This window comes from Oryx dammah, unplaced genomic scaffold, assembly GCF_014754425.2.
Source record: "Oryx dammah isolate SB20612 unplaced genomic scaffold, SCBI_Odam_1.1 HiC_scaffold_26, whole genome shotgun sequence".
Classification (NCBI taxonomy): Eukaryota; Metazoa; Chordata; class Mammalia; order Artiodactyla; family Bovidae; genus Oryx; species Oryx dammah.
The window spans coordinates 16,167,227-16,189,444 of record NW_024070210.1 but is presented as its reverse complement, the minus strand read 5'-3'; the positions used below and the strand labels follow the sequence as shown (position 1 = coordinate 16,189,444).

Sequence of the window (22,218 nt, the reverse complement as noted above, 5' to 3'; positions counted from 1 at the left end):
CACTTTGTGGTGTTTAAATGCGCACAGCAGTGTGTAGGGATGGCCCTTGAGTGCTGAAGTCACTTCTGGGTTTTGTCCACAGGGTGTGCTGGCGGCCTCGCTGCGGGTGGCCCTGCTGTCCACGTCTGAGGTACCAGAGTCCAGACTTGCAGCCCAGGAGTGGGTGGGTTTGTGTGTACGGGATGGAAAGTTGACATACTGCTTTTTGTAGCACCTTTTGGTGCTTCCCTGGTGGCTCAGACGGTAAAGAATCTGCCTGCAGTGTGGGAGGCCCGGGTTCGATCCTTGGGTAAGAAAGATTTCCTGGAGAAGGAAATGGCAGCCCACTCCAGTATTCTCGCCCGGAAAATTCCATGGATAGAGGAATCTGATGGGCTACTGTCCATAGGGTGGCAAAGAGTTGGATACAACTGAACAGCTAACACTTTCACTTTAGTGCCCGTAAACTGTATATGGACTTAAATGACCCTTTAAGAAAGAACACTTTCATATGTTTGTCTATGTTTATTCTTCTCAACTGTTGTTCTCCGTGACCTCTAGTTTCTGATTAATCTGTAATGATTAATAGATCATGAAGATCATCGCTAATGTGTACAGACGTGTGTAGATACACACCTGTTTGTGATCACCCATCGCATAAAAGCAGCCTTGTGGGGGTGGCATCGTGCTGTGCACTTTAAGATTGCTCATGGGGGTTGATCAGCTTTAAGCAAACCTGGTGTATGGCAATCTAGATTGAACCCAGATTTATCTCTCATGTGGTGCTAATTTAAAAGGAACCTTCACTTATGTTATTTTAAAAATCACACTTTTTCTAAGAGCCTTGTCTAGTCAGTTTTAAGTTTCCAACCACATCATTCCCCAGGTCTGGGTTCACAGCTAGTCTGGAAAGGAAGTGATGTGCCAGTAAACTGCAGCCCTTTCATTTAATGCCCATTTATCGAATAACCCCCTGTCCTGTTTACCATGCAGCAGACTAATGTCAGAAGAAGGGGTGAAATTTAAAGGATTCAAGGGGTTGGGTCAAGGAAGCCAGGCCTCCCTGAAATAATCAAGGACTCTGAGAAGGAACTGAGGGTGAGCTGGGCTCTAAAAGGTTTGAGGAGGGAGACCTTTGCCAGCAAGGAATCTGCTGGGACAGAGATGATGAAGCGTTGGACTTGTGAATCATCCCATCTGGGGACATCCAGAGAAGCAGATGGAGGTGAGACTGGAGGTGAAGACAGGAATGTCAGGCTGAGGGGTGTGGACGCGGTCCTCCCTGGGAGAGGGCTGGCTCCTTGAGGGTCCTCGAGCTGGACCCTGTGGTCAGAACAGTGCTGAGGAAGGCGCTTCTGAACACACTGTGCAAGCTGCTGGGGGAGAGGTCACACCACCTGAAAGGGACACAGAGGCAAAGTGGGCATCCCAGGAGGCCAGGGAGGGTCCAGACAGCGTGGAAGTGAGAAGGCAGAGGCCAGGGCCACCGGGAGATGAGAGAGCCAGAGAGAAGGAGCAGAGAAGGATGAGGAGGAGAACCAGGGTAGGTGGCTGAGCGGCTGCGTCAGTCAACTGAGCACGTCTTGTTTGTCCAGGTGGCCTCTCCTCCCAGGCCTGTCACTGTGGGAGAGCGTGGCGGGTGGGAGGGAGTGAACCCTCCTGACATAGAGCATCCTGCTGGGAAGTCCATTCAGAGGGGCCCACTAGTCCTCAGAGCAACCCCCTGAGCTAGGGGGTGTGAACTAGGCAGTACAGTACCTTCCTGTGGGCTAAGAAATAGGCGAAATGAAGGGAAATACTAGGTCAACGTCAGCCTTCTAGTGACTGGCAGAGCTGGGCTGTGAACTCAGACCTTTCTGACCCTGGAGCCTAAGCCCTTCACCGCTGTATAGAGTGATGACAAGTCAGAGGGACATTGGGGTAGAAAGGAGGAAGGGGGAGAGGTTTGCTTTGAAATGAACAACGTTCCCTTTTAAAATGAACCTCATGAGTGTGAGCTCCTTGGGGAGCAAGCTGATTCCTGGTGAAGACATAAGGCAACCAAGCTGGAAGGGAGCCATCAAGCCCGGGGCTTCTGCTGCAGGGAAACTGCTGACCCAGTAAGGGGACATTTCTGATCCTTGGTCCCAGGGAGCTGGCTCTTGGGAGCCCTGAAATCCAAGAGATATGTTGTCCTGATCTGGTGACTGTGGCCAAAGGGGAGGAATGAGGCAGCGGGGGCCTAGTCGTGGGGCTGAGAGCGGGCCCGCCTTTCTCTGATCAGCTGGTCTGCCTGGGGGAGGAAAGGGCCGAGGAGGAATGAGGTTCGGTGGGTGAGAGAACCTGCTTGCTGATGTGGTTGCCTCCTACCAAGAGGAGCGGCACCCTCCTGGCCAATACCTGGGTCTGGAGGATGAGATGCCTGCGACCCTGGCAGAGGGTTCAGATGGGGACCAGCGGTCTGTCCCGGTTCTGGTAGGACTGAGCTCTCACCGTGGTGTTGACACAGAGCTCCCTGCCTTTTGCAAAAGCCCCAGGGTCTCCCTTGGATGGTCTGGGCATGTCCATGACGAGGCGGCTCTGGGGGCAGCTTTGGGCCTGGGTTCTGACTCAGTCTGACTTGGGCTTTTCTGAGCGCCCCATGTGGATGGTGATGGGGACGGTGGTTCTGTGGGTCTCAGAGCAAACATAACACATGTGCTGTGCTGTGTAGTGGCTTAAGTGTGGACGTCTTGCCCCAGAGGCAGCCTCGTGGTTTCTGGATTAATTTTTGCTCTGCCAAGTGCCTGAGCCGGAATGACAAGTGATGCATGATGCAAGTATGGCTTCCTCCTGTCACCCGAAGCCCTCGGGCTGCACAGGCGTGTTTTCAACTGGGACATTTGCTCTGCAAGTGCTCATGATTGCAGCTTCTGCAACAGGGTTTAGATGTCACCCTTGCATTTGCAGAAAGGGCGAAATCAAATCAAAGATAAAAATAGAGTATCTTCGCAGTCTGCATCTCCATCCTTCATTCACCCCGTTTGGATTAAACGTCTTCCTTTGGGGCAAAGTGCACCATTGTGATTAGGCTCCTAGGCTCTGAAGGGTGGAGACTGACTGGGTTTGTCTGTGAGTTGTGTACTTTGCCCAGGACTATTTGCGGAGGATAAAACTAGAACAAATGCTGGGGCAAAGGGCAAGCCAGAACCAGTTAGCAGTGATTTTTTTTTTTTTAAGCAGTGATTTTTAATCCTTTACACTCATGGTGTGGGTCTTTGCTTTCTTTGTGAGCATGGAAAAGATGAGGCTCCTACCCCTGGGAGCAGCATTCTCTCAGTTCTTCACTTTTTCTCGGCCTCACTTGGGCCGCAGGTCTCTGGTTTTCGCCCTGGTGGGTGTCCTGTCGAGCGGGTGACAGAACCCAAAGGAGTGAAGACACAGGCTTCTAGGCTGACTGATGCCACAGCAGCGACAGTTCCTGGGAGGCGGGAGGTGAGCTGGGCCCAGAGTCGGACAGAGCTGGTTTGGGAGCCTGGCTCTTATGCTACCAGCCGGTGTGATGCTGGCTGCGCACTGACCAGTGTTTCTCATTTTTGTCTTTGTTGTAAGACTTCATGGGCTAAGTGAAAAAAATAAGCGGTGTTACATGCCCAGGGCCTAGTAGATGCTCAAAAGCTAGTCAGGATCCTACCCTCTTCCCGCCCACACCCCCACACCCATTTTCTTCTGTTACCACTGGAAGTACAGCATGGTTTGTAGAAAGAACATGGTCATTAGTGGGCAGACCTGTGTGATTCTACCAGCTTTATGTAGATAAGACCTTCTACCAGTATCCATCTGTCCATCCACCCAGCCAGCCAACATGACTGAGTTCCTGCTAAGGCACAGATGCTGGATCTAGGAGCTGGGTATAGGGCTCTGCACACTCACTGAGCACGGCTTTCAAGAAGCAGGGAAAAAAAAATGTTCTGAAAAGCAGAAGAGGCGGCAAGCTTGCAGTGCAATCCCTGTGTCTGAATTTTCACACTGGGCATGAAAGTACCGCCAAAGCTGACATCTTCCTGGAGAAAGGTCCCTGTGGGACAGCCTTGCCACCTGGCCAGGGCTGCCTCAGGCCCTTAAGCTGACTGCCCCATCCTGAGGCTGGAAAAGCACTCATTCAGGCTTAGAGTGTGGATAGAGTTTGGACAGAGGATGGAGTGGAGCCTCTGAGGGCTCAAGTGTGCAGCGGGGACCCAGCTGGGAGGACCTCCCTCTTGAGGCAGAAGATTACTGGGCATTAGGTCCCCCTCCATCAAGGTCCTTTTGAGAATGAGAGAATCCCAGAACCTTGAGTGATGTCCCATATCTTCCCTCATTCTTGCCAAAGGGACCCTCTGGCATCCTGTTTGACTGCTAGATCTGCAACTTCAAAGTGCTTAGGAAACCAGAGAGGGCTTGCAGTGGCCCAGCTTCCCAGCTGTGAAGGGTACATTTGCCCCTCTATCCTTGACTGTTTTTTACCCTCAACATCTTGGAGACCAGCAGTTAAGAAGCGGGACTCAACTCTGATAGATTAATGTAAGTGAGGATCAGATAAAGCTCTAAGGACATGAAATACCTTCTCTCATGGAGGAGCCTGCTCGCTTGGACTTTTCTCATGACTTTTAGCCCTGAAGGGCAATCTAGGCCCCATGAAGGAGGCATGTCTTAGAGGTGCCAGGAGATCTGGTTTCTCAACTCTGTGTGACCCTGAACAAGTCACTAAACCTCTATTTGGTCCACTAATAATGGGTTTATAACAGAGGATGATGAACTCTGGAACGATTGTTCAATCATTTCAACCCACAAATATCTCCATTTGTGTTACCTTTTGTATCTTTCTTTTACTTCTCCCTGCCCCCACTAGATTATAAAGCTCCTTGAAGCAGTACTCTGCCATATACATCTCTGTACTCCCTCAGAAATCTATCAGAATACATTTCAGAAAGCAGGTGCTTAACAGATCAGTTTGGCTTGTTGATTGTGTACAGTACGCACTGGAAGAATGCTACTCTGAACCTGTTGATGATGACTTTTGAGACTATTTCAGAGCTAAGAATCACTAGTGACTACCTTGAGTGGCTATAATTGACAGGCTAGAAAACCAACTGGGATGATGAGGGCATTGGCGGTTAATGATGTTGTAATTGGCCTGAAAGCAAATTGCTTCTCTCCCTGCAGTTGCTTTCAGATTCACAAAGAAGTGGTACCTTAACACAAAACAGTTAGCTTCTCTCAATTCTAGAATTTGAATCTTGCATGACTTTTCAGGCTATTTTCCAGTTTCCACCTTGGTATTTCATGTGGCAGAAGGGTTTGGAGCGTTGTATCACAGCTGGTCACTCCTGAATCACGGCGTTTCTGCTGTCAGAAATACTCAAGTGTTAGGTCCCTGAAGTTAGAACTGCAGTGCTGATATGAGCTGTTTCAGTTTGTTGGTGTGTGTGAGTATGTGTATGTGTGTGTGTTTATAGCCAGTTTTCATATGCCTATGTCCTGTGTATATAAGTTTCTGCAGTTCTGTGAATTCACACCACAGGTGCTTTCTAAATGACAAGTTCCAGAGTGAACGTAAACACTTACGTTTGTCAGTGTGGTCACAATGTTTGGCTTCCATGTCTCACTGAATGCAAGTTCTTGGAGTTGAGTGTATAGAATTTATCCCTCAGCTGGTCTCTCAGCTACAGGTTAACTATAGGTCAATGACCCTACAGGTCAATCAGTGAAATGAAGAATTTAACTGGAACCTAAGGCCAAACTAGCATTGTTTTACTTTACCATAGAGAAGGGAGTATAAAAACTGCTCTTCATTAATTTGTTGTTAGAAAAAAAAGTCACCTGCAATGAGAACCCCAACTACAATCTTTTTCAGTGGTTCCCTCGTAGCTCAGTCAGTAAAGAATCTGCCTGCAATGCAGGAGACCTGGGATCGATTCCTGGGTTGGGAAGATCCCTTGGAGAAGGAAAAGGCAACCCACTCCAGGATTCTTGCTTGGAGAATCCCATGGACAGAGGAGCCTGGCAGGCTACAGTCCATGGGATCACAAGAGTCGGACACAACTTAGCAACTAAACCACCATTGATAGTGGCGGTAGTCAAGGGTGTGTGTGCGTTGACCTGTCAATCAAAAGAAAGACCTCTGGTGTCTTGAGTGGGAAGCAACCCCTGTCTGGGTTTTAAGGACTAGAAGCTGAGGATTGTTTCTTACGGGGAGTCTCTTAAATGTGTGCCTCTTGGCTATTGATACTACACCTGATTGTCTCTGTCTTCTGTAGCTAGGAATTGCCATTGGGTTCTTGGTCCCTCCCGTCTTGGTACCCAACATCAAAGACCAGGACAAGCTTGCCTACCACATCAGCGTCATGTTCTACATAATCGCAGGTGTGGCCACTCTGCTCTTCATCCTTGTCATCATAGGTAAGGTCACTGATAGACCCATGTGGTGTGGGGAGGCAGGGAGGTCCTGCTGACTTGGGTGAGGACCCTGTGAATATGGCCCTAGAATACCATTCTAGGTGTCGTGTATTTTATAAAACATGTCTCTAGAAACTGGAAGCCAAGCTTCCAATGGTCTTCAAATGTTTTAGGCAGAGTAGTTGCTGCCCATACAATACTAACTGGTCCTGTGTGCTTTGTTAGATGCTCAGTCAAGATTAGTTCTAATTACCAGTTCCTCTGTATGACTTTATTAGAATTAATGGGCAGCCTTGATCACCTTGATGCAACTCTGCTGAGCACTTATGATATCACAGGCCCTGTGCTGAGTGTACCTGTTCTCATTGACTCCTATTGGTGGGGGGGGGGGGCGGGGGCACGGTCCTAGTATCAGTGTCTCTTAACCAAGAGAAAACAGTGACTTAAGAGGAGATAAGGAAATTATTCAAGATTAGATAGTAAGTGGCAAAGATTGAATTCTAGATGCTAACTCCATGATCTACATTTCTGAAATAAAACAAAACAAACAGGATTCACCCACAAACACTAAAACTCTCGTATATTCACCTGAGAATGCCTGGGGCCCACATTTTTCAAATGTTTTGAAAAAATGTGTATAAGGATAATGCTCATTATGAAAAAATCTAGAAGATACAAAAAAGCATACACCAAAGGATGACCAATAACTTAGCCTAGAATTAGTTAATCCCAAGCACCAGCCCCAGAGAACTACTATTACTCCATGTATACATGTGTAATCACTGAGATGTTTGGTTAGTATAATTTATATCATCTTTTATTATCTGAGTAATATCAGATGGGCTATGATAAAGAGTGTAGAAGAAGTTTTCAGTGAGTCAGTTGTCTTTAAAGGTTAACCAGCTTTCATTTAATATTTGAAAACTCCACCATACATGTTAAAGGTTTCTTTCCTGCCTGCCGGCCTCACCTCCAGAGTCAAACACTGTCATGATCATGGACCTCCCCCAACTGATCTCACTGTGTCATTCCCTCCCTGGGGTCCACACTGAGAGGAAGGGCTTTTCAGAGTTCACAGAATCTCCTGGATGGAGAACCTGGTGTTCCTGGAAAGGTGAGAAAGGTGTTCCTTTGAAGCTGTGGTTGAGAACAGGAAAGAACATCCTCAGATAGCCTTGAAGTTTCGAATTATAATGTGCTCAGCTCCAAATTCTTGTGTTTGTAGCAGGTGAGGGCCTGGTCCTTTGCAGAGATCCTGGAGTTAGGACCTTTCTTTGCTTTACATTATACTAGCAAGCACTGACTATTGCTCACTGAGTAAAGAACTGAAAAATCTTATCCAAATTGTGGTTTGTGGTTGCCCAATCCTTGAGTAAACAGCTATTGTTGCCAAGATTAAAAAAAAAAAACTCTCGCCTTGATTTCTTTCCCCAGATAGAAGGGAAGGTGAACAGGTCAGACAATGATTGAGAGGTTCTCAGTGGGTGGGGGAAGTTGGCCAGGACTATTTCCGGAAAGGAAGAAGCAAGGCTCTGAAGTCTGGACTGGAGATTTATCTGGGTGGAGCGGGAAGACCTTTGATGTTCGAGAGAGTAAACCTCATTTCCAAAGCTTCCTCTAACTGGAAACCATCTCCTGACCTTTCAGGAGCATTCTCATGGAGGCTGGGGTGAAGATGGTGCTTCAGCTGGGGGACCAATTTAGGCAGACAGCTGGTTAAACTGATCTGGCCCCCAGAGAACAGAACAGCAGTCAGTGCAGTGAAATGGACTGTACCAGCTATACTGAAACTAGAACATAAGGAGAATGGTTTCCCCACTGTCCCTTCCTGGTCCTTCCTGTCAGAGCCCCAGTCCTGCAGGAGCATGTGTTAGTCCTCTGGTTTCTCAGGAGGCAGAAGTCTGGTCCACACTAGGAAACTAGGGAGGGACTTGAGGTCTCTGCAATAGGAGCAGCTCCTTCCCTTACTCAGGGAGTGTTTATTGGCAGCAGGTGCCAGGCTCTGTGCTCAGCATGGGCAGCCCAGCCCTTTCCCTGGGAGGCGCTCTGGGGCTGAGTCCTCATCTGGGCCCACTAATCCCAGAGCCTCAGCTCTCACTTCCTTTCTGTCCACTGGTTACTATGGGATTTTTCAGTGCTCTGCCATTTGGTATTGCCATTTATTACAGGACTCCTTTATCCTTGAGCACTGCCTGGAAAGTCCAATGATCGCAGCTGTCCAAAGGTCATTAAGAAAAAGTAATCAAAGGACCAGCCCCTCAGCCACAGGCAGTGAGATGCAGCTTCAAGAGCGGAGACTCTAGAGGATTTAATCAAAGAATTAATATTTCCTTTTGGAGTCTGAGCCCCTTCTCAGATGAGAGAGTCAGCTTTTATCCATGTGGCAGCTCTGCAGGAGTAGGACCAGGGGACTTGCAATGATCTCTGTTTCTTTCCTTTCAGCGTTCAAAGAGAAGCCTAAACATCCCCCCAGCAGGGCCCAGTCCCTGAGCTACGCCTTGACGTCTACTGATGCTTCGTACTTAAGTTCCATCATCCGACTCTTCAAAAACCTCAACTTTGTGCTGCTAGTCATCACCTATGGTATGATACACGTGTGTCTAGGGTGTACTGGAACTGGGCATGTGAGACAAGAGACCTGAGGTTTCTGTGCGTCTTACTGTTTCCAGATCCCAAATGTATATGTAAAGTCATCGTTTAGGGTTAAGCAGAAGAGCCAGCCGTGCCTCAGAGGCTTCCCTGTTCCTTTAAGTTTACCGGGGAAACCATCCCTGTCAAGTCACCCAGCAACATGCCTGCTGACCCTCCAACTCTCATCCCAGTATGTCTGCTATGAAGCAGTATTAGAAAGAAAGTGAAGTCACTCAGTTGTGTCCTACCAGGCTTAGCCTCAGTCATAGCCTACCAGGCTTCTCCATCCATGGGATTTTCTAGGCAAGAGTGCTCGAATGGGTTGCCATTTCCTTCTCCAGGGGATCTTCCCGACCCAGGGATCGAACCCGGGTCTTCTGCAGTGCAGGCAGACGCTTTACCCTTTGAGCCACCAGGGAAGGCCTAACGCAGTATCAGGTGACCGTTTATTGTGCTATTCTTAGTACATCTTTTAGTAAGTGTTAGTCGCTCAGTTGTGCCTGATTCTGCGACCCCATGGACTGCAGCTCACCAGGCTTCTCTGTCCATGAGATTTTCCAGGCAATGATACTGGAGTGGGTTGCCATTTCCTTCTCCAGGGGATCTTCCCAATCCAGGGATCGAACCCAGGTCTCCTGCACTGCAGGCAGATTCTTTACCGACTGAGCTACAAGGGAAGCTTGTAGCTTTTTGGGGCTTCCCTAGTGGCTCAGAGGGTAAAGCATCTGCCTGCAACGCAGGAGACCCAGGTTCGATCTCTGATTCTTTTTACCTGTATAATTCATCAGCAGTAGGAGGTATTGTAGCCTGGAGTAGGTACTCCAACAGTTGTTAGATGGGTGAGTGAATGAGCGTATGGATGGATGTTTACATGAGTCTTACTATGTGAATCACGCCCCAGCCAATCCTTCATCTTCTAACTTGGCTTCTTTTCTACCTGGATGGAAGACAACATCCACATTTCATGTAATTTTCTTGGCTTTGGTAAGATAAAAGTCCATCTTTCTGCTGGCATATCGGCTCACCTTTCCAGCAAGGTGTTTGTAGCATGTTGTTTCTAATGATTAATGGTGATATTGTCCTAGACCTGGGCAAGGACACAACCTCAGGGCATTCCATTAAAGGTGTCTTTACAGATCCACGCAACTCTACTGCTATCCACTCTGCCCATTTAACCCTCCTGTTTGGTGGGATTAAAATCATGAAAGTATATCATGCTCAATAACCAGAAGAAAAAAGATGTGAGATTGGTTTGACATGACTTACTCTTAGTGAAATCCCAGTTGGCTATTGTTCAGTCGCTCAGTCGTGTCCAACTCTTTGCAACCTCATGGACTGCAGCACGCCAGGCTTCTTTCTCTGTCCTTCACTGTCTCCTGGAGCCTGCTCAAACTCATGTCCATCGAGTTGGTGATGCCATCCCACCATTTCATCCTCTGTCATCCCCTTCTCCTCCTCCTTCCCAGCATCAGGGTCTTTTCCAATGACTTAGCTATACCCTTAGGTTTTCTCTAGGCTCCGAAACCATGTGTCTTTCAACAATATAACATTTACTATGTGCCAAGATTTTTTTGTTTCACCAATGTGTGGTACGTGGTATCATTTTTCCCATTTTAACAGATGAGGAAACAAACTCAGAGAGATTAAGTAATACCTCAAGAACACACAGCTTTTAAAGAGCAGAGCCAGGATTCAAACACAGATTTGTCAGACTCCAAAGCCTGATCCATGATTCCCTGTACTCCTTCCTTGAATTTTGCCAGGGAACGGCAACCCACTCCAGTACTCTTGCCTGGAAAATTCATGGACAGAGAAGCCTGATAAGCTACACTCCATGGGATCTTGAAGAGTTGGGCATGACTGAGCGACTTCACTTTCACTTTGCACTCTCATGCTTTGGAGAAGGAAATGGCAACCCACTCCAGTGTTCTTGCCTGGAGAATCCCAGGGATGGGGGAGCCTGGTGGGCTGCTGTCTATGGGGTCCCACAGGGTTGGACACGACTGAAGCAACTTAGCATTTTAAGCTTATCAATGCCCTTTACCTGAATTAAAGTGTTTACCTGCTGAGGCGTTAGCTAAGAGGTGGTTATCATCAGTAGAGAGGCACCTCTGGTTTTCAGGCATGTGAATCGGTTAGGTGAATAGCCCCAGGAATCCATGTCAGTCTTCAGGGTCAGTGGTCTCCAGTCCTCCTCTCTCCACCTGCTCGGTTCTGAGTGTGTCTCTGCATTCATTCACAAAACAAAGTTTCTAATTCTCAGGGTGGCCAACTAAAGATAAAAATGATGATAAAGTGATTAAAATGGTGATAAAGTGGAGTTGCTCACCACTGAGATATTCAAGTGTAGGTGGAACCAACCACTTAGTGGCGATCTTGTGGGGAATATCAGCCTATAGATGGGTGGTGAAACATGATAGTGAAACTTTGGCCACCTGATGTGAAGAACTGACTCATTAGAAAAGACTCTGATGCTGGGAGAGATTGAAGGTGGGAGAAGGGGACGACAGAGGATAAGATGGTTGCATGGCATCACTAATTCAATGGACATGGGTTTGGGTGAACTCTGGGAGTTGGTGATGGACAGGGAGGCCTGGCGTGCTGCAGGCCATGGGGTTGCAAAGAGTCGGACACGACTGAGCAATTGAACTGAACTGAACTGAAATGTGATGATCTTTTGGTTCCCTTCCAGACTCAGGATTCCATGCTTCTAAGTTTTCCCTTTTCCCTAGAATTAAACATCTTGAGTGCATCAGCCCTTGACCGCTATAAACCTTACTGTGTCTGACAACAGGGCATTTGAGACCTACCGTGGAATTAATTCTAGGGCAGATAACCACTTAATAAGTATCTTCTGTGAGTGAGGATGGTGATGGTGGTATTAACCAGGCAGTGGCCTCATTCCAGAGGTTTCAGTCTTCAGTGCTAGAGGCTGTTGATGGCAGGGCCAGGTCACTGACCTGTGAAAGTAAGAAATAACAAAATGTACGAGGAGCAGCGCTGTTTGATATGGGCTCGGCTCTGGGCCATGCTGTGGGGCAAAGCGGCTTCTTTTCCTTCCATCTTGCACAGCAGGTTGCATCTATGGTCTTCAGTCTGGCAGAATGGTGTTAATTCTGTGGTTCTGGATACTCTTCCTTATCTATCTGGTTAAATGATAACACAGAGAAAAAAATGGGTTAACACTTCTGGGATGGTGGAATGAGGACTGTAGATCTTCTGATCCTCCATGAAAACAAAAACACTGGCAGAGATTATCAGCATCACTTATTTCAGGGTTCTTGACTAAAGGCTTAACCCAACAAGCAGCTGTTCAAGGCAAATGGCTAAATAATGGTAAAGTAGCAAGCTTGTGTTTTAACTTGTCCTATTCCAATCCTCCCCTCCAGACTCTGTGGTAGCCTTGAAAACCAGCTTCCCAGACATGATAGCTGTGAAAACTTGCAACCTCACAGCCACTGGAGGGGGCCAAACAATTTTGGAGGTCCCCCCTCCCCAACAAAGTCCCATCCCTAGCTCACTGTTTATTTGACTTCCATTTCACTGAAAAGGCTCCATTCAGAGGATTTGCCTCTATTTGACTTGACTCAAAGTTTTCTCAGTGGGAAAGCGCTATATCCAGGGTATTTATTAAAAGCAGTCACTATTTAACATCACATCTGTCTAAAGTTGCAATACTGGTTGGGGTCATCAAGAGGCTGGCCAAAGATTTTGAAAGGAAAATCTGGAGAATAAGATAACCAGGGGGCTTTGGAAACCTCTGACATATTCTTAGCAGTCTAGAAATCTGCATGCCCAGAGTTGTGCACATTCTCAGGAAAGACCCAGGGAAGTGTTGAAGTCTCACCTCTGGCTGCACGTGAAGCTCTGTGTAAGAGGAAAGTGAAGGCTAGGGCAGAGTTGGCACCACCCTGCTGAAGTATCACAGGTGAATCCCAATGAATACATAGAGGTCCTCAGCGAAGTGGGGAGACTAATGGGCTTACGGTAAACCTCTGTCTAATCATTAGCCCTAAACTAAGTTAGTAGAGCAGAAACCAGTGGTTGTACACGACAGAGGACACAGATGTTACAAAATGAGTCCAAACAGCAATGGCAACATATCTGGGGGAAGGAGAAGACTCTCATTTGTAGGGATGACATTATATTAAAAATGTCCAGTTTAAAAAAAAAAATAGAATTTCTTAACATTTTTCTCAAAAGCCTGGGGCAATCCCAGTGAGAAGGAGTTGATCTAATCTGGTTGTTTGCACACATTTCGTTATAGTCAGAAAAGTGGGTGAAGTCATTCAGTCGTGTCCGACTCTTTGCGATCTCATGGCTGTATCCTACCAGGCTCCTCCGTCCATGGAATTTTCCAGGCAAGAGTACTGGGTGGGTTGCCATTTCCTTCTCCTGGGGAACTTCCTGACCCAGGGATCGAACACAGGTCTCCCACATTGCAGAAAAACACAAGCCTTATTTTCTTGATAGAGAGTTGGACTTGGTGACAGGGCTCTTTGCCAACTAGGAAATGATTCTTAGGCTTGATCACAGATTTGGGCAAAAATGTTATCGAGCTGTTACTGTGTGTCAGGCACCGTGTAAAGTGCTTTATATGCATTATCTCATTTAATCTTCAAAAGAAATCCATGACTTAGGTGCTTAACTGCTCCATTTTATACCTAAGGAAACTGAGGCTCTGATTTAATTCTTCGCCTGTGATTAAACAGTAGTAAGCAAGAGAGCTTAGTATAAACTGTCTGAGACCAAAGCCTGTCTTCATAATCACACCACTTTGTCTCCCCATGCAGAAGGGAGCATCCTGGAGACAGAACTGGGGGTCTGTTTTCATCCTCAGTTCCCTGAGTGGCCTCTGGATCTGTCTGACAGGGGTGGTGGTGATGGATTGTCCTTCCTCAGATTCAGTCCTCAGACCCTTTCCCTGGGGCTTGCTTTCCTTGAAGATGAGGATCTGGAGTTCTGGGGGTTAGAAGCAGGACCTGCCTTCACTGACCAGCCGTCTTTGGGACATGGGGATGATGAGGTTTCAATCTTAATGTGTCTTTCTGAGGGTTACAGGTCATGTAAAGGCAGTGTTTGATGCTCAATCTGCCTGAGAATCCCGGCTTTCTTCTCCTACAATCTTTGCTCCAAATTGTAAAGGCACACACAACCAAAAAAACAAAAAGACCCTCTACACATTCAATAAATGCTGTGAGACCGCCCAGAATCCCGCAGGTTAAGCTTTGAAAAGGGACATGGTTCATACTTCAGTTATATGCATGTATAACCGTTTAGTGTAGGGCTTCCCAGGTAGCTCAGTGGTAAAGAATCTGCCTGCCAGTACAGGAGATACGGGAAGCTCGGATTTGATCCCGGAGTCGGGAGGATCTCCTGGAGTACCCTGGGGTAAGAAATGGCAATGTACTCCAGTATTTTTGTACAGAAAATTCCATGGACAGAGGAGCCTGGTGGGCTACAGTCCACGGGGTCATAAAGAGTTGGACACAACTGAGTGACTGAGGACACACATCACCGTATGATACACAATGTTTATATTTTCCTCTGAATTATGAACTCTTAGGACCGTGTCATTGGGAATCAAGCAGTTGATAGAGTTTCATGGACAAATGTGCTGGAGCTGGGTGCACGTGTCTTGGAGTAAAAGCCTTGAGTGATGGGCCAGTGAATTCAGAGTTGGTACATAAGGGATATAAGGTCTGAGTTTTTGGTGTCAGCTCTGCTGATGACTGAGTGTACCACCTTCACCCATCTTGGGCTCTTCCTTTGTCTCTCTAAGAACCGCCACTCAGAAAAGAATAACCTTTGCTTTCCATTTGAGCTCCCTGGAACTCAAGCTATGCTTGTGAAGAATCTGCAGGGTTGGGCATCTGAACTCACAGCCTCAACCTGTGTCCAAGGACACTTGTCCTTGGGGCTCTCAAGGCCTTTACACCACCCTACACGGGCCTCAGAGGAGCTGTGTGTCCCCTCAAGATGCTGGCAAGATGCTGGGTGGTAGCAAATCCTTCTGGGAGTCCCTGGAGCTTTGCTAAGGTCAGGCTGGCCCTTTAAACCAACAGTTTACTCCAGATTCAGGAGGACAAAAGGGAAATGAGCACAGAGTTCCCAGAACCCAGAGATGAGATCTGGGATCAGAGTTTCCCACTCTGGCCTGATGGTAGAGTCCCCTGGGTTGTTGGTGGTGTGTGCCTGGATTCCCTGCCTCTCTTCTGAAAAGTCAGATTCAGAGAGTCTGCGAGGGCCTGGGAATCTGCCTTTGCAAGCATTCTAGGAGATTCTAGCATGCAGCAGAGTTGAGAACCTCAAATGTGGGTGTGTAAGTGGTGATTCTTGGGGTCTTAAAGCCCCTTCCCCTCCCAGCTGCCTCCATGTGAACCCCAGCCTCTCAGAGCCTGGGCCTGCTCTGTGATCTTCTTGTGCCCAAGGCCATTTAGTCACCTTTTCAGGGAGTTTAAGAGATGCCTGGGGGTTTTTGTTGTTAAAATGCAGATTCCTAGCTTCAATCCAGGAAAATCAGATTAAGTAGGTCCTGGGTAGAGCTCAGAAATCTGCATTTTAAAAATCTGAGGCCTTCTAATGCCACTGATCTCTAGACTGCCATTTGAATAATTTAGTCCTCTCACAAGACAGAAACTCAGAGTCCCTTCTGCTTTCCTACAGCCCAGCCCTCAGGGACCCGTACTTCTCCCAGGTGGCTGATACAGGCATGACCTGGCTTTTCAGGGGCGATCACATTTCACTGACCTGGCAGGCTTACATTGTTAAGGGACAATCACACCCAAATATAACACAGTCACCCGCATTCCTGTGAGAGGTAGTCATGCACAGGACAGAGCATGAATTTCATTCTTGCCCTTCAGTGTGGATGCCGGACACCTTGGTTCGGTCAGTGGAATGGAAAGAAAGTGAAGTCGCTCAGTCGTGTCCGACCCTTTGTGACCCCGTGGATTGTAGCCTACCAGGCTTCTCCACCCATGGGATTTTCCAGGCAAGAGTACTGGAGTGGGTTGCCATTTCCTTCTCCAGGGGATCTTCCCAACCCAGGGATTGCAGGCAGAAGCTTTTACCGTCTAAGCCAGCAGGGAAGTCAGTGGAGTAGATTCGTGCCATTTAACTGTATCTGGCAACCTTTGGCAATATGGGGAGGGCCATCTAGATTCAAAAGGGACTCGAAATTTCTAATGCCTTTAAGGTTGGAGTGTAGAAAGTGAAGTTGCTCAGTCGTGTCTGACTCTTTGCAACCCCATGGACTGCAGCCTACCAGGCTCCTCTGTCCATGGGATTTTCCAAGCAAGAATACTGGAGTGGGTTGCCGTTTCCTTCTCCAGGAGATCTTCCCAACCCAGGGATCGAACCCAGGTCTCCCGCATTGTAGGCAGACGATTTACCATCTGAGCCACCAGGGAAGCTCAAATGGAGTGTAGAAAGAATTGGAAATAATGGCAGCCTTCCAGGGGAAACCCCTGCTCCCCTCCACACCCTCCCTGCCTTAGCCCTGACTCCGTCTCCTGTCTGGCTGGGAGCCAGGGATGGTTATTGGTAGATCACACTAGTCTAGCCAAGCCAGTGGGTCTTATACTGGAGCTTTATCGGGATTACCTGCAGGACTTGTTCACACAGACCGCCCAAAACCCCACTCCCAGTTTCTACAGCAGGAGGTCTGGGTGGGGTCAAGATTTGCATCTCTAACGAGCTCTGGGGGTTGTTGATCTGGAAGAGATTTTCCTAAACCTTTGAGCCTCACAAAGCTGCTTGCCCTCCTGGATCAGCCCCTCTGCACTGTGTCTGTATCTGTGTTTGGGTCACAAAAGTGCTGGTGTTTAGAGTTTTTTGCTCCCAGGCCTCTTGGATAACTTCTCAGTTGCCTGGGGATTCTGCCCTCCTTGTTCAGCCCAGGTGGGCCCAAGCTGAACTTGACCTGGCGTGTGCCCTGCCCCCTGGCCTTGTTAAACTGAGGGGCAGGAAGGGGGCTGGTTTCATCCTCCTTGCACACCCCCCCCCTCCATTTCAGGAATGTGTCTCCTTGTGGGTTCTCTTGACCTGGGATGGAATTTCCAAGTGGCTAGGTGTGTGGTGAGAAGGTGAGGTGTAGGTGTGCTTGTTATTTAAGAAGTTGCTGAGAGCCTGAGTTTGGCAGCTGTATTGATATTTGATGACATGTCTGGGGCGCTGACTGTGGCACTGAGCTCAGCCTTCTTGCATCCCTGATGTGACCTGCTCGGAGAGTCTGGGCATGAAACTACCAGTGAGCTGAGCTGGGGGAATCCTTGAGGATCAGTTCCGTAAGGATATAAAATCGAGTGTTTAAGATAGAAGACCTGGCACCCTACAGTCTGGATTCGAATGCAGCCCTGCCTCTTACTGTTGCAGGAAGGGGGACCCCTTCCAGGGTCTGAAACCGGGCTCTTGTCTAATACTCGGAAGTGAATTGTCTGAGGAGACACATGTGCTGACAAAGCAAGAGATTTTATTGGGAAAGGGCACCCTGGTGAAGAGCAGTAGGGTAAGGGAACCCAGGAGAACTGCATGGCAAGAGCAGTAGGGTAAGGGAACCCAGGAGAACTGCATGGCTCGCAGTCTCGGGTTTTATCGTGATGGGATTAGTTTCCGGGTGGTCTTTGGCCAATCATTCTAATTCAGAGTCTTTCCTGGTGGCACACGCATTGCTCAGCCAAGATGGATTCTGGGAAGTGGGCGGACACGCAGTGTCTCCTTTCGACCTTTCCTGAACTCTTCTGGTTGGCGGCTTATTAGTTCTGTATTCCTTACCAGGACCTCCTGTCATAAAACAACCCATGCAATTGGTTACTATGGTGCCTGGCCAGGATGGGCAGTTTCAATCAGTGTGCTTCACCTAACATTACCACCCATGTGATGGTGTGGAGGGCAAACCAAACCCCTCCATTTTGCAGGAGAATGTGACCTTTGCTTAACTTGGTATCTCATTCCTCTGGGAACGTGATCAAGAAAGGAAGCCAACTGCGGTTAGGCGGCTTTACTTCTGATGAAAATAACTGCAAGTGGGCTGGGCGATCTACTCACCCTTGTTGGGAAGCCCTTCGTTGTCCTTCTCTGAGCACAGCGACTCTCTCCACTGGCCTGTCCTTTATGGAGATCCTGGCAACTATGCCTGTGCGTGGGTTACAAACAATAGCGGCTCCTGGGAGGGGTTGAGGCAGGGTGGGGGCCATGCCCACGTTTCCCTGCACTGAGCCATCAGTTTGGGAGTGAAAGAGAATGGCTTCTGAGTGGCTCTGTGGCCTGGGGTCCTGTGGACCGGCTCCAGTGAAGAGGGGCGCCCGAGGCTGCCGTCCCTGGGCACCATGTCCTGTCTTACGTCCTTCTAAGTGGACCTAATGCCCGGTGTGCCACTGGCAGTCATGTGAGCCTCAAAATGAGCTGAAGTTAAAAAGGTCCCTGGAGGGTCTTCCAGAATGACCTCTGTATTTGTTTTTTAAATGTGTGTGCATTTTCCTTATCTATAAAATGGGAATGAGGATATGTCAGCTACTTTCTGGGATCGTTATGAGGATGGTAAGTTGTTTGGAAAAGTGCCCAGCACAGAAGAGTGTGCCGTTGCCATCAGCGCCAGCAGCATCACCAGCAGCCACCACCATCGATTCCTGAGGCTGCCCTGCCTGGGCACCGTGTCCCGTCTTACGTCCTTTTTAGTGGACCCAGTGCCAGTTGTGCCAGTGGTGGCCGTGTGAGCCTCACCGGCATCACCACCATTTCACCATCGTCCCCATGCCCATCGCCATCACCACACTCCCACCATCACCACCGTCGTCATCATAACATCACCACCATCGCCACCACCACTGTTATTATGAAAGGAGGGCAGGAGATCCTTCTCCTTTGGATTCATTTTTAGTCTCATATTAGCTATGAAGTCACTGTACGGCTTTGAACAAAATGACTTCATCCTCTAAGGAAACTGATTCTTACAGAATGTTCTAAGTATTCCATTTATTTGTTGGATAAATTGATGAAGTAGGAGAGTCATCTAAATGTTCTTTAGGGTCCTTTCTGGTTTCAAATGTAAAACTTTGTGTGGTGTTGAATCTGAGAAGAGAAGTTGGAGAGATGTGAAAACAGGTGAGAATGGGAGTGTTGTCAGGGGTCAGAGGTCTGGAGCATTCTGGAGGGGGCATAGGTCATCAGGAGGAGGTGCAAGGTGTCCAGTAGTTTCACTGAGCCCTTAGGCCAGGCCGGCGCTTAAGAGGGATGTAGATGGATCTGACCTAGGAGTAATGTGTACTTCCTGGAGCCTGTGTTTTTAGGACAGGATAAAGGGATGAGAGGGCAATGGCATGTGGCTACAAAGAGGTTAAAATGGCTACCTTGGGTTGTTCTGGAGTATTTCTTCTTCTCTGAGGTCACCACCTTCAGTGGCAACAAGGATGAGAATGTCCTTCTTCTCTCACCACTGGGGGGAGAGCCAGCAATGGCCCCCCAGGACAGCGACCCTAATGCTCTGTTCCCCCTGCTTCCTTCAGGTCTGAACGCTGGTGCTTTTTATGCCTTGTCCACTCTGCTGACTCGCATGGTGATCCTCCACTACCCGGTAAGGGCGTTCTCTAAGCTGACCACTCCCAGAGAGGAGGAGGTTTCTAGTGTCTGGGCAGGCGCTGGGGAGGTGGTGTGGTGTGAGCTCCAGGATTTGGAGGGAGGCAGTCTCAGCCCCAGGTCTGGTGGTTCTCAGCGGTGTGAGAGCTGGTTAGCATCCCTGAGCTCTCATTCTCTTTTCTGCAAAAGAAGTCTAGTTATTTATTGAAAGATTAATTTAACTTTATATTTTTAAAAGACTGATTTTAGAATTAGTAAATCATAAGATTTATATGTGTAAATAGCACGGTGCCTGGCAACTTAGTAGGTAAATGTATATACATACAGAATCACTTATGAAATCAATTAAGTTGTGAAATATGGGCAAGATTTAATTTTAAAGTCTTAGTTGCTCAGTGGAACGCAGGTTGCAAATGTCGCCATAACTAGGGAAGGTTAAATACTGGGAACTGGACACTGAATATCCTGGAGTTGGGATGTCAGGCCCAACCCTCTTTTGGAAGGTCAAGGGTCTCAGCTTGGGAACGGTGGGCCACCATGGGTGAGTGAGTGTTCCATTGTTGGAGGTTGACAGGTCTGAGTTTAAATCCTGCCTCTGCACTTAATAAAGCCCTCATGACCTTTAGCTAGTAGACTAATTTCAGTGTGCCTTGATGTCTTCATCTGTAAAATGGGGAATATTGATTCTTAACCCCCTGGTGGGCAATCAGGAGAATTAAATGAAATGATGATATAAAATCCTCAGCATGGTGTCTGGCTCTTAATAAACACACAAACATATGTAATGTCGTCTTACCTCTAAAACAGTGATAGCTAGGGAAAAAAAAAAAAAGCCTAAGTATGAAATGGTTGGATATACATATTTCAGTTTTTCCATCTGTGAAATGGGAATAATGATAAAGGGTTCCTATGAGGATTATATTTTTTAAAAATCTACCTAAAAGTGGTTTCTAAGGATAGAATTTGTTTTCCCCAGCATCCAGTATCATGCACCCACACCCAGGGTTATATTTTATTATATTAGAAGGAGCAATTATTCTAGGATTTCCTCCCCTAGAATTACTGGCAGCTTTTTACAGCTTGTCTTGTTCTGCTACTTTCTGAGAATTGGCTGTAGTGGCACCCCAGTTACTTGCCTTTACCCCTTTGCCTCCTGGTGACTGCGCCCCATCAGATGTCTTGTTCCATCCTTGAGTGATCCTTGGGGCTATGGTTTCCCCAGGGGGAAGAAGTGAATGCTGGAAGAATCGGCCTGACCATCATCCTTGCAGGAATGCTTGGGGCTGTGATCTCAGGCATCTGGCTGGATAGGACCAAAACCTACAAGTAAGTGACTCTTCCGCTTGGACTGAATTGGAGACCCATGTTTTGAAATGACATGTTCGTTAGGAACGTGGCTGCAAGGGTGTGATTGCAGCAGCTGGGGTCTGAGTGGTCAAGGAGGCAGTTCAGATGTATCTTCTCTGGGGATGAGGAGGTGGTTCCATTGCCAAATTCTCATGGCTTGCTCATGGACCGCCTGGGGTTAACCAGGGTGCCCTGTGCTTCCAACAATTTTCAGTGTATTAGCTTGCAATTGCTTCCATGTCATTGGTAAATATTGTGATATGGTTTAGTCCCGATTGCCCAGTGCATTTCTAAGAGCCACTAAGATTTTAGTGGATTGTAGGCTAATCCAGGATGCTTACTAAAAATACAGATCCCTGGGCCCCACTCCTCATGGATGTCAATTCAGTAGGGGAGTCAGCATTTAGAAATCAACCCAGATGCCTTGATTCAGTTGCCAACCTTGGAGAAAGTGCTCTGAAAACTGAGGCTCAACTTGTGTCTGTCCCAGGCTCCACACCCACTGGGTGCTCCGTTAATGCTGCTCAGTGGGGCAGCTGCCTGGGCTGTCCTGTGCTGGGCAGGGCAGTATTCTGGGCTGCTTTGTCAAGGCCTCCAAAGTTCCCAGTGTCTGGAGGCGACAGACAGCAGCAGACCTGTTCTCTGCACACAGACCCGCTTCTGTGAGGCTCTGGTCCTACCAGGGCTCCCTCTGGCTGCCCTCATCAAAGGCCAATTGAGGCCCTTCCTGGGGATGTGGCTGCCTGGCTGGACAAAAGGAGGAGCCCGGCTGGCCCTAATTACTGCTGGCAGAGCTGGGCTACTTACTGCCTCGTTTCTGCCATATGCCAATTGCTTGCTTCAAGTAGTGAGGACAGGACACTGCAGAGTCTAGCTGACACGGTTCCTAGTGGCATTTGATCAGCATCCTGCAATCAGCAGGGACATTCTTCTTTCCGCTCCACTACTTGGGCAGAGAAAGGGTAGGGGAGCTCTGTCATCTGGGCATTTTGGTGCCTGTTCTTTCTCCCTGAGGCTCCCAGATGTGTTCCCTTTGGTTTGGAGACAGGAAATTGGATGGTCAGGTCCATTTATGTCTGGCTGAGGCTACAGATAGTTTTGCAGACAGGCTAGTGGTTTAAGATGGAGAAGGCAATGGCGACCCACTCCAGTCCTCTTGCCTGGAAAATCCCATGGGTGGAGGAGCCTGATAGGCTGCAGTCCATGGGGTCGCTAAGAGTCGGACACGACTGAGTGACTTCACTTTCACTCTTCACTTTCATGCATTGGAGAAGGACATGGCAACCCACT

At 48.1% G+C, this 22,218-nt stretch overlaps 1 protein-coding gene across 1 annotated transcript in view; it reads left to right on the top strand.

Annotated features, from left to right (window-relative positions):
* The window catches only part of LOC120852695 (feline leukemia virus subgroup C receptor-related protein 2), a 62,077-nt gene that overhangs the window by 24,019 nt on the left and 15,840 nt on the right, over positions 1-22,218 (top strand). The window contains exons 2-5 of the mRNA XM_040226057.1: positions 6,237-6,378; positions 8,818-8,958; positions 19,512-19,579; positions 20,804-20,907. Of these exons, the coding sequence (XP_040081991.1) occupies positions 6,237-6,378; positions 8,818-8,958; positions 19,512-19,579; positions 20,804-20,907 (455 nt within the window). The remainder of the gene's footprint in view (positions 1-6,236; positions 6,379-8,817; positions 8,959-19,511; positions 19,580-20,803; positions 20,908-22,218) is intronic.